At 40.4% G+C, this 11926-nt stretch overlaps 1 protein-coding gene across 2 annotated transcripts in view; it reads left to right on the top strand.

Moving 5' to 3' along the window:
- Positions 1-5734: 5734 nt before the first annotated feature.
- CRIM1 (cysteine rich transmembrane BMP regulator 1) overlaps positions 5735-11926 on the top strand; it is a 146353-nt gene continuing 140161 nt past the window's right edge. Inside the window, exon 1 of one of the 2 annotated variants that reach the window (XM_026695476.2) lies at positions 5735-6451. In XM_026695476.2, coding sequence (XP_026551261.1) covers positions 6097-6451 — 355 coding nt within the window. In that variant the 5' untranslated portion in view covers positions 5735-6096. The remainder of the gene's footprint in view (positions 6452-11926) is intronic. The other variant, XM_026695477.2, reaches the window with a different exon arrangement.

Below are 11926 nucleotides of genomic sequence, written 5' to 3'. Positions count from 1 at the left end.
TGACATCAGCCAGGGCATAAAACAACTAAAAGAAGTCACACAATATTGGGAAATATGTAAAGAGCTGGTTCATAGAGTCAATATGAGTGGACTATGATTCAATGAATAGCTCCAACATCATTAATATATATGAACATATACAGTTAAGAGGATCCATGAGTGAACAAACCTGGTTCAAATTTATTTTTTCTTTTAAAATGATATTTAGCATAGGGTTTTGTTCTTTTATTATAGATTTTGTGCATTTCCGCCTCTAAAATATGGGGAAAGTGTATCTTTGGGGTTATTTCTTATTTGAACCAGAAAGCATTTCCTGATAATTATCTCATCGTGTCCTTGTTCTGAAATCTTTCAAACCGTTTTCATGGATGTATACATGCATGATGATACAATTACAACAAATATCATTTAGCATAACTCTTATAAATATCATTATTACTCTGATGTATCTACTGCTGAGGCATCTACAGCAAAGGAAATAAAACACCAAAAGTCAAGGAATAGAAAAAGACATCAATGAACACCCCAAAAAAGCAATTGGGTAATCTGGGGTACTCCAGATATTACTGGACTTCAATTCTTATTAATGCCTGTCAGCTTGATCCCAGGAATTGGAATTTTAGAATTTGTAATTCAATAATATTGGGAAGTCCCCAACCCTGTTCTAAGGCCAATGCTCTTTCCTCAAGTGATTTATGTAAATTGATAGATTGACAGCAGAAATTCACTTCCCAACAATATTGCTAAAATACTACTGCTACAGCAGCAGCCCCCAACCTTTTGAGTGCCGGGGACTGGTTCCACCGAGATTTTTCCACAGACCAGAGAGGGCATGGTATCACATGCTGCCTGAATCCCGCGGATGGGCCTCTGCTTGTTTGCATGGCCCAGTTAATGGCATGATGTGGACTTGTACAGGACCGTGGATTGGGGACCCCTGTGCTACAGAACACCGATTCCAGTGGACTAAATACGGTCATGTATCTTTACAAGGCATAATGTCTCTGTTTTGTCTATAACTTGTAAACCATAATGGTATATACTGGCAAATGTTGCAAACAAGGCATAGGGAGAACAATTCTTCCCTTTCTACTTTGCTCTCTTGGGAACCTGCAGCTTTGCTGAAAGCTAATAACAAGGCACTGTTTGGAAATGTTTTTTCTTTTATTAGACACTCTTCATTGAATGGTTCATATGTATAATTGAATTGGGGCTTTATTGCTCTACAGATATATGTATGCCCATTCTTTCTCCCTTAATTATTTCATATGCTTTTGTTCCTTTGGAGGAATGTTCTGTTTTCAATCAAACAAAAACAGTAGCAATTTGACAGAGAGATTTTCTGATAATTGAGAGAGAGAGATTCATATTTTTGCTCCAGTAGAGACTGATAATATGTTTGGGGACTACAATTGTTAAGATAAAAGGTTTCCACGCAGTATTTCATATACGGTTTTTAAAGGGACAGGTAGATATGAATAGAAAAGGTGGAAGTGTGGTTTCATGTTTAAATGTTGGCATGTACTTGTGGGCATGCTAACAATGTGAGAAATACTTTGCTAGCCATGTAGCATGTTAGAAGAGGTCTGGCATTCAATCTAGAGAATCACACAAGCAGGAAAAATTCCCCCACTCTCTGCTTGATGGTGTAACACATACTTGGAGGAAAATAATCCCATTCGCATGTCAAACAGTAACAACAATCAGTTAAGTATATTATGGCTACTTCTTACTGGAATGTATTATCAAAATTAATACTTGCTATTTTGGAGGATTGTGGTGTGGGTTTTTCATAAGACTAGTCACATATTGAATTACTCTCTCAGAAATTGTTCATGGGCAGCATCACTTGTTTTCTTAGAATCTTCAACATTATTGGTAATGGGATGTTTCTGGATCATTGAGAAGAACTGAGCATTTAAGACACAGTGATGCCATTCCTTCCAATCATGTTCTGTGCAGAAGTTGATCTTAGCTATAAACCGATGGTGTTGTCCCAGGTTTTATCTAGACCCTCATATGCAATAAATAATAAATAGGGAGTTCACCCAGAACTCTTGAGATGTCTTATCCAAATGTAATTTCAGCTTGGTTTACCAAACTTAGAAAAAATATGAAAGATTTGACTGCTATAAATTCAATTTCAAATCTACAGCCACATATTTTTCATCTTTTCCTAGAGAAGTGAATAAAATAATCAAGATTTCCACATTACCCCTTTGAATTAGTTAGAGGTGCAGTTAAATTGCCAGTCTTAATCATACCTGTGCCACATGCTTATTGCTTTCGGAAGGACAGTAAAAGCATACATGTTCCCTCTATTCTATTAAAACTGAGATCACCTATTTAGAGACCTTACAAGTCAACATACTATTGTCTGCATCCTACAGGAAGTATCTAGAGTATATGTATTGCCAACATATGAAAAGAAGGAAAATATATATAGCCAAGGACGGATATGCTAGAAACGACTCATTTTTCAAGATTTAAAAAGTATAGAGAGGTATATTGAACAATTTTGGTGTACATTTGTTTTAGTTGCTTCCCTACCTTCTCATGCTTTTAATATCTTTGGCATATTATTTCTTTCTACTAGTCATCAAAGAAGTTTCAATGTTTGCCAACTGCTTTATGGATATAACCAGGTTTTTAATTTAATTAGTGCTGGGGGAGGGGGAAAAGCTCTACTCCATTCTTCTGTTTCCCATTTTCATTACATTCGTTAAAGAAAAATTTGCTTTAGAAATTCTTTCAAGGAGAAGAGTATTTCAGATAAATATCTGCAAACAGAATGAGATGTTGTTGTACTTATTTACTTGATGGCCAGAGATGTATATCCTATCTTTTCCTCTACACTCTTCCAGAGGTTTGCTACATCTTTGATTTCTTACAGTTCAATTATTTCCCCTACCAGCCTCTGCTATTAAGAAAACATTTAAGCATTTCTTCTTCCCCTGGTAAAACTGATCACCCATTCTCTGCCCTGATAACAAACTGATAATAAAATTCAAAAGGCTTTTTATGATCCAATCTAGTTGTGAGGCTTGAAACTCTGGGACACCTTTTCTTCCAGAGTTGTGCAATTGGTTCAGATTTCTAGCTATTCATCGAACACACAGAAAGTGCATCCTACTAAGCATGGAACTCAAAACTTTTCAGAGTTGAATTTGACCTATTCTCTATTTATGGTTGGGTTTTTTTTCTTCCACCCACCTTTTTAGCCAGACCTTGGCACACTTTTATGAAGTTCTGAATTTATATATGTATTTTAATTATATTTTAATTGCATATCTCACTTCTTTTAATTGCCTGGGGCAATCTGTCAGACAAAGAGGCAGGATATAAACGCATACATAAATAATAATGACATGAAAACCATGTCCCTGTCTTGGTGGGGATGGGGGAAAAGCATATAATCTGTATTTAATCAAAGTCCTCTCACTTTTTAGTTTTATCTCTTGGTTGACATATTTTTCAAACTTGTTTTAAGGCCAAGGGGAGCAAGGTTTTCCCATGAATGAGTTCAATTTTCCAGCCTACCTGCAACTCTCAAAGAAGCTAAAGGATCAACTTTGTGGAATGCAGTGATTCTGAAACATCAGGTGCCTCCCAGAGTGGGTATAGAAGAGGTATTCCTTTTCAGATGATTACTTGGGCCCAGAGTGAATCCAATGCAGCATGTAATTTGCATACAATTAGAAAAAGTTCAGCTAATACTGAGAAGACAAAAACCTTTCAATTAGTGACTTCATTTCAATTTGCCTTTCAATTAGTGACTCCTCCTACTCTCTAAGTGGACTAAGAATTGAGAAAGTGTACGAAACTCTCCTGAAATCTTCTACATGTGCAAGGCCAATCTTACTAGCAGGGACAACCCTTACCAGCAGGGAGAACCCTATACAAAAGCTGCTAGTAGGACAGGAATGGATGCCAGTCTCAATCATGCTGTACTCACTGCAACTTATATAAGAGTGCTTGGCTTCACAGCAGATATGAAGGCCAAAACTAGCCTTTTCCTTCTAATATGATGGTGCAGTAAGATTCGGCTATCAATACAAATGGTTACTGTGCGTGGAGCTGGGATGAGAGACCATCCTGTACTTTGTCTTAGGTGGAAAAATACCTTTGGCCCATTCTAGGTCTGGGTCCATGCAATACTACAACATACTAAATCAGCCTCTGAAGCTACACATTTTGTGGGTTTACACAATACCTTGTACATAATTAACCAAGAGGCTGGTTTCATATGATGTCTTGAGCCATCAAAAGAAAACTGAAGTTGAACAGTACTCAGGGTTAATACGAGCCACCACTGTTAGCATGCTGTGCTGCTCTAGCCCCAGTGGCTCTTGTGTGTTGCAAACGGATGACAAACAGCAGCAAACAGCAGCCACATCTACAGTTGGGAGAGCAACATCTATTCATCAATGTGACTAACTGCAAAAAGTTAAATATGGTTGGATTGTGTTAGGACTCAAGATGGGAGGAAGCCACGAAATGCCAAGGCTGAGAGGTTGAAAAACGTCTCCTGGAAGAAGGCAGTCGTAAACCACTTTGGCATTCTTGTTAAAACCAAACACCCTGCAGGAAAGAATTAATGTAAGCAGCTGCAGTAAGGATTCAGCTGCCAACCCATGTTTCAGGTTGTTGCACCACCAGTCCATCCATAATTACAAGATGCACAGCTTTTGGCTTTGCCTAACACAACCAGTGGCAAAAGGGGTTGTAGCTGTCCTCAGTCACAACTGCCTCTACCTTTGCTATTCAGTCTCACTTCTGTGTTTAAGGAACACTTCCCCAGAGTTTGCTGCAACCTAGCCCCCCCATCCATCGACCTGGCACCAAGGGACCACCTGCTCTGGCAACCGCCCACCTGTTTCCCGCCCCCACCTCTCCCTCCAAACGGCGACTTAAATTGGTAGTGGGCTGCCTATGCACCGTTGAGGGTGGGCTGCGCTGACTGAAGCCAGCCTTCTGCGACACCCAGACGCCGTCGCTAGTAAGCCAGCACACGCGGTTAAGCAAGCGAGGACCACCACCACCACCACCGGGCTGTCGGGCTCTCCCTTTCTGGCGGGCGCAGCGGGTTAACTGCAGAAGAAGCGCTCGTCAATTGGGCCCGAGTGCCCAGCGCGCCGAGGCTGCCTTTGTAATAATACAGAGGCCGGTCGCTGTTTAGGAACTTTCACCTGCGGGCGTCCCCTTAGCGGGGTGAGGACCACCTCATCCCTGGCCCGGTGGTGCCAGACCCTGGATGCCTCCAGCTGCTCTCTCAGGATAACATTGCAGCAGCCTTCGGGTTTCCTTTCGCTTCGGCCACACCCGCACACCCCCCCGCCTCCTCCTCCCTCACCCCCATTTCTGCTGCTTCTCTCCCAACACCAGAGCTGCCCATGGTTTCGAGAGCGCCCCTCCCACCCGGGCTTGCCTTTCCCGGACTGGCTGGGCATCCCGCTTGAGCTCCGCGGGGCCGCTCTCCGGGTCTCCCTGCCCGTCTCGCAAACCTCAAAGCCACGGGCAGGGGAGGGGGACAGAGCGCGAGGTGAGAGGAAAGCCAGCGCCTTAGGGCCCGAACTGCGGCGCCTCTCGGAGAAAGTAAAGGGTGGGCGAAGGGGGCGGGCCGAGGTGGAGGAGAGCACCCAATGAACGCCCGGGAAAGCGGTCGGGGGCCGAGCCGGGCGAGTCGCTATCCAATGACCGCGGAGCAGCCGAGGGCGGGAGTAAAACGTTGGGAGCTGGGAGAAGTCGGAGAAGGCGAAGAGTCGGGCGGCGAGTTGTCGGCGGAGGTGCTGGTGTTCGCTTTCCTCTCGCTCCGACGCCCGTTATACTAGCTGCGTAGTCGCTGCGCAGGAGCGCCCGGAGGTTTCCAGGAGTCCGGAGGGAGAGGACCGACCGGAGGAGCGAGTTTCTTTGCCCGCCTGCCTGGAGGAGAAGTTCAGCGGGACCGCGGAGCTGCTGGTCGCCAACAGGAAACTTTTCTGGAGCAGCCGGAGGAGGCAGAGCTCCGTCGCCGCCGCCGCCGCGCGGCTGGGTTGCTCCACGCCGGGCTCGGGGAGTGCGAGTGGACTTGCGAGGGCTGCCTCGGCCCTGGCCGCGATGTCCCTGGCCACGGACGCCGCGGGGCGGAGGCGTCGGGGTGTCGGTGGCGACTGGCCCTTGGCCGAGGGGTGGCTGCTGCTCCTGGCGCTGCTGGTGCTCCCGGGGACGCCCGGGACGCGGGCTTTCGTCTGCCTGCCTTGCGACGAGTCCAGGTGCGAGGAGCCCAAGAACTGCCCCGGCGGGGTCGTTCTGGACATCTGCGGCTGCTGCTTCATCTGCGCCCGGCAGCGCAACGAGACCTGCGGCGGCTTCTTCGGGCTGCACGGCGCCTGTGACCGCGGACTTCGCTGTGTGATCCGCCCGCCGCTCAACGGCGATTCTCTCACCGAGTACGAAGCGGGAGTCTGCGAAGGTAAAACGCGGAAGATCGTGGTCTTGCTCCCGTCCGCGGGGCAGATAGCCGCTCCGCCCCCGCGCGGCCCCAGGAGCCCGAAGCAGCGCGTGGCTTGGTAGGGTTGCGGGGCTCTACCCCGAGAGAGGAAAAGGACCCTGGGAGCCCCCCTGGCTTTCACACACACACACACATACACACGCACACACACTAGTGGTGCTTCGCGGTTTTCCTTTCCAGCCTCTTTCATTTTTCCGACGCACAACCGGGCTGTAATGCAGCAATTCAAGGGAAAGGTGGTAGCCTCGTCGAATTTGGCGTGTCTGTAGGTTCCATCTCTTCTCTTCCTCCCAAGAAATATTTTCCATTTGTCTATGTCATTCTCATGCTCCTCTCTCTCTCTCTCTGTGTGTGTATTGTGCGTGTGCGTGTGTGTGTGTGTGTGTGTATTGCCTGCACTATTAAAAAAAAGAAAAAGAATAAAGGGGAAAGGGGAAAGACGCTGATAGTGGTGCGCGCATGTTTCCAAGCACTGGAGGGTGTTTGGTTCTCCAGTTTCCTCTTTTACGCCGCCACCCCGCTCCTCTCCCCCCCCCCCCGCGCCTTTTTCTTGCTGTTTTCATCGGTGTTAGGTTTCAAGATGGATTTTAATTGGACCGCAAAAATAAAGCGGGTTTTTGTGGTATTTGTACAAAAATGTTAATTTGAACATCATTTCGCTCTTCTGACTTCGCTATTTTCCTGCTGGCTGTTACAGCCCAAATCAAGAATATGCTTACCTGAATGTAGATGACTTTTCAATCCATATATATGAAGCAGTTGGTTATTGATAGTGTGTCATGTGGAACTCAACTTTTACCTAGTTATAGTGCTGAAGGATGTGCTACCATTTTAATCTTTAATAATAAATGTATTTTCAAAACATTACTAAATACAAATAAGCTGTCTTTATTCAAATTATTTTGGAGTTCTGCTCCCAAGAAGGTTGAAAAGAGCAATTGCATACTTATTTGCTGGGATGGGAAAAAGAACCAACTGTCTTGTTTTCATTTCTGAAAAAAAATGTTGTATTATAGATAGATAGATTGATTGATTGATTGATTGATTGATAAATTAATAGATTATATAGCTATAACATATTTTTTCATAACTATTCTTTATAATTAATATAATTGGAAACATTTAAATATTTTGTCTACTAGCTTCTGCCCAAAGTGTGTGTGAGTATTCAGTCTCTCCATTACAACTTTTCATTCGGAAGTCTAAGGGACTATAGTGCATATGACAATCAGAATTTTTTTTTATGGAAAATTCCTTTTCACTTCCCTCCCATAAGAATCATCCACAAGAGGGCTGCAGAGAGCTCAAAAATTCCTTTGAAAAAAAAAATGGCAGGAAAGCCATCTAAAACATTCCCAGCTATGCATAATTTAAAGAATTCTTAATTCCCTTTTATCCCTAAAAATTTTGATTTATCCTTTGGGGCAGCCACTACAGCTTATTTTAACTTGTAGTTTTGTAGCTAAGAGGCCTTTTTTTCCCAGTACAGGTGTGCTTCAGTTTAGTTTAATTGGCAAGATGAGAACTTGATAGTCCTATCAGACTTTTAATAACTTGCTTGGGGTTGTGGTTCCTTTGCATGGAGGTTTTAAGTAAAGGAGTTATAAGGATGTTGAGCTGAATGAAATGGCTGTTATGGAAAGTATATCTTTATGTGTAAATATAGTGAATGTTTATGCTAGAGCAAATTCTGCCACCTCAACACCCTACCTCATTTTAGTTCAGAGGTTTTTTGACAGTTTTAAGAATTGTTTAGAACTATAGTTTCATCTTCAAAGCTTTAAATGATGACTTCGGCTAAGCTCTTGGTAATTATAGCTAACTTTGGATTTTGCAACATGTCTATATGATTGAGCTTGTAGATAAGAATGTTAGTTCTGAAGTCTGTTGATAGTTCCAACAATTACATTAAAGTTGTTGGATGAGTTGCTTGTTTTTCATCTATTAATTAAACTTCTTTCAAAATTGGGAACACTCTTGTCATGAATATTGTGTGTGGATAAAAGCCTGTTTACCTCAAAAGAATAGGTCTTGTGTTTAAAGCTTCCTCTTTAAGTCATCTTATTCTGTTATAATTTTTGTGCTGAAATGACCCCTACTGGTCAGTATGTAGAACTTTTTAAAAAACCTTTGAAAGATTTCGTGACAATCTGACATTAAACTATGTTTCTTTATTCAGCCAATAAGTTACTGTTTAAGACAAATATATATACTTGTCTCAAATCTAGTGAAAACAGGATTTTTGATACAGGAATGCTGAACATAATTGAAAGTATTTAGTATATTCTTAGTTTAATTAGAGGGTGATGATTTATGCTACATTTGCTTTGCATATTTTATATAAATATGAAATAGCATCCTTCTGCCAATAGTAGGATGAGCACAGATGGCTGTTGGGTCAGATTCTCGGAGCTATTAATGTCATTGTTTTTTTGTATGTGTGATCAAATACCAAAGGAAAGGTATTCCATATTGGCATCTATAATTTAATTTGCTAAATTTTTGAACAAATATACTTTATGTGGAAACAGCTTCATATTACTAAAGTTAAAAGAATAACCTTAAAATAATACAGACAAGATGATATTCCCTTAGAAGAAGGATGTTGAGTGCTCTCGCCTCACAATCAGGAGGTGGTGAGTTCAATCCTAGCTAGAGGCTAACCTTTGGAATAGACTCTCCTGCTAGAGAAGGGGATTGGACTAGATGTCCTCCAAGGTCCCTTCCAACTCTGTTATTCTATGATATTCTATAATAATTGGAGGAAAAAACCTCTCAAAGAATAAAAGCTGTTTAATTGATTTTAAAGCTCCAAAGATTAAACAACCAAATAATGTTTCTCAGTGAATCATGTCTCAATGGAACAGGGAAAGAATTTGCCATGACTTCCATAAAAATACTCAGAATTTGGCCCAAATATCCTCTGAATAAGATACTGTTTAGATTTTCCTCCAAATCATTGAAGTCATAGGATCCTTGTTCTGAAACCAACCTTTTTTGTACAACGTGTACGTTCCCATAATTCAAAAATGAAGGTTAGAAAAACACATACACACCATATCTTCTGGAAACTTGTAGAGAGCCTTCATTGCATTAAAGATGCATTTTTTAAAATATCATATATAGAGTACACATTCTTACTATTTGAGCAATGTATCAGCTGGTTTCAAGGATGCATCATCACATTCACAGTTTCCTACCTAGGAAAATTTAGGTTCCAGTCTTTAACCTGGAAATTAGCTGTTGTCAAAGAGACAATCCACATATTCAGAACTTGTTTGCTTCACTTTTAATTGGGTATATCCAGGATTCCGTTGTAATTTTGTTGTAAATTGATTCCTGTTCCTTTTGCTAAAAAGTAGTGGTATTCCACCATTCCTAAGGCTAAGGAATAAGGCATATATCTGAATAATATAAAGTATTCAAACTTGGATGATCTCCTAAAAGTAAACATGCAGTTATTTACATTGTTACATTGATGTGATAGCTGTTGGAGATCATTGCACTGAATTAACATTGTGCCTGTCTTCTGCAGTCTCCAATTAATTTCCTTTTAAACGCAATGTAACTATGAATGATGCAGTTTTTTTCTCATATTTATCCTTCACTTTAATGAATGGGTCACTGTTATGTTCAGATGTCTAAAGAGCTATAATTTTCTTTTGTTGGTGAAATGATAATTTATGTTTGATCCGTTTGATTTTCTTCTTTTTTCTTTGAGAGGCAAACAGATGTCATTTCAGATGGCTTTTCCAAGGAAAAGCCAAAACCTTGGAAACTTAAGGGGTGAAGACCACAGTGATTCCTAAACCGCTATTATAATTAACATTTCTAGGAAAAATGGAGATCTTTAAAGTTGATGAAAGTCTTGGTTGTATCTTTATCCTTATAATAGAATTAGATTTATTTCTTTTGTACTGAATTCCAAAAATTTTGTTTGCATTGCCATATTTAGTTATTTCTAAAGATATACATAAAATGTAAGTTATCAAAATTCTCTGGATTTAAAATATTGCTAAAGTCATTAAACATATTGCTATTACAAATGACTGCTGATATGGGTCTCCTTAAGCAAAACCTGTAGATAAAGCAACATTTATTTTTAAAAAACTGGCAGGATCATGAGGCAGCCTGTTCAGGCAAATCTGTTTGCTATGAAATCATTCTGGCTTAAGCTCTCTGCATCTTTTGTGTGAATACTGCTTGCCATATTCAGAACACTTTCAGGCTCCGTATTGAATGTTCAGGCTTAGTTTTTTCCATTCTCTTTGCTTGTATTTGCTTGTAGCTGCTTTTTATATTTAATTTTCAACATGGTTATGTGGGGTTTAATGAACTCCCCATGTTCCCATTTCTTCCATATTGCAATAGAATCATTTAAAAAATAGGATACAAATAAGGCTCTCAAAAGTATGTATTCATATTTTGTACCATGAAACTGTACACATTTTATTTAAGATTATCATACGTAGAAAGCAAATTATTGTACTTAAAACTTCATTTTTCAAATTAAATTTGAAAGGTTTTCTTCTTGAACAATAAACTTTATCATCTGTGCCAAAACATCTGCACCTTTTTTTAAAAATTGTGACACATCCACTGTATATCATGTTTCATGAAGGGTGCTAGATAGCAGAGAGTGTTTAAAACAAGAGATAGTCCTGGGAATACAATATTAGTTCATGTTATAACAGTCATGTATGATTATGCCCCCCTTTTGGACACTTTGTTCTAGCAGACTAATTTTTGTAGATCCTTATTTTTGAGTTCTATGATAAAGTTGTGGAAACCCAAAACAAAGGATGATGGACATGGATATTCTGTACTTCTATGATTTTAAAGAAAGTTATGTTAGAAGACTGCTCCAACAATGATACAGTGGTCTGAAGAATATAATACCTCTTTCTAGAATTATTGATATAGCACAGGTATAATCTAAAGGGCTAGTTCGATTTCATTTACTAGTTTATATGTTTAATTCACCCTTTTCCTATTCTTGGTCAATTAAACTGAATATTAATAGTATAATACTGCATGACTAGGTCAGTGAAACTTTTTTTGGCTTCATGTAGGAGGATTGTATGCTTTTATAGAATGAGTTTAGGATTAGGGTTGGCAGGGAATGATTCTCTGATCTGCAGTGATAGCAGTATTAAAGATAAGCTATTTGAAGAGTACAGTTAAGTAGGAAATTAAAATACTTGAACAAATTATCCTTAGTTTTATGTATAACTGCTGTGATTTAGAATGCTTTTTATTTTAAAAAAAATGAAGTGGCAATATATTAAAAGTTGGACCAGAGAAGCCAAAGATATGCAAAAGCAAAGGGAAAAAAATGCAAAATGGAACAAAAAGAACATTTTTAAATATAAATTGTTGAGACATGATAACAAAGGAGTGAACAGGATGCTCAAAGAGAACAGCGGACTGCAGAGA

Source organism: Pseudonaja textilis, chromosome 1 (genome assembly GCF_049901715.1).
Source record: "Pseudonaja textilis isolate UNSWEBS1 chromosome 1, rPseTex1.2, whole genome shotgun sequence".
Taxonomy (NCBI): domain Eukaryota; kingdom Metazoa; phylum Chordata; class Lepidosauria; order Squamata; family Elapidae; genus Pseudonaja; species Pseudonaja textilis.
The sequence above is the reverse complement of the archived record's forward strand: the minus strand, read 5'-3'. Positions and strand labels throughout refer to the sequence as shown.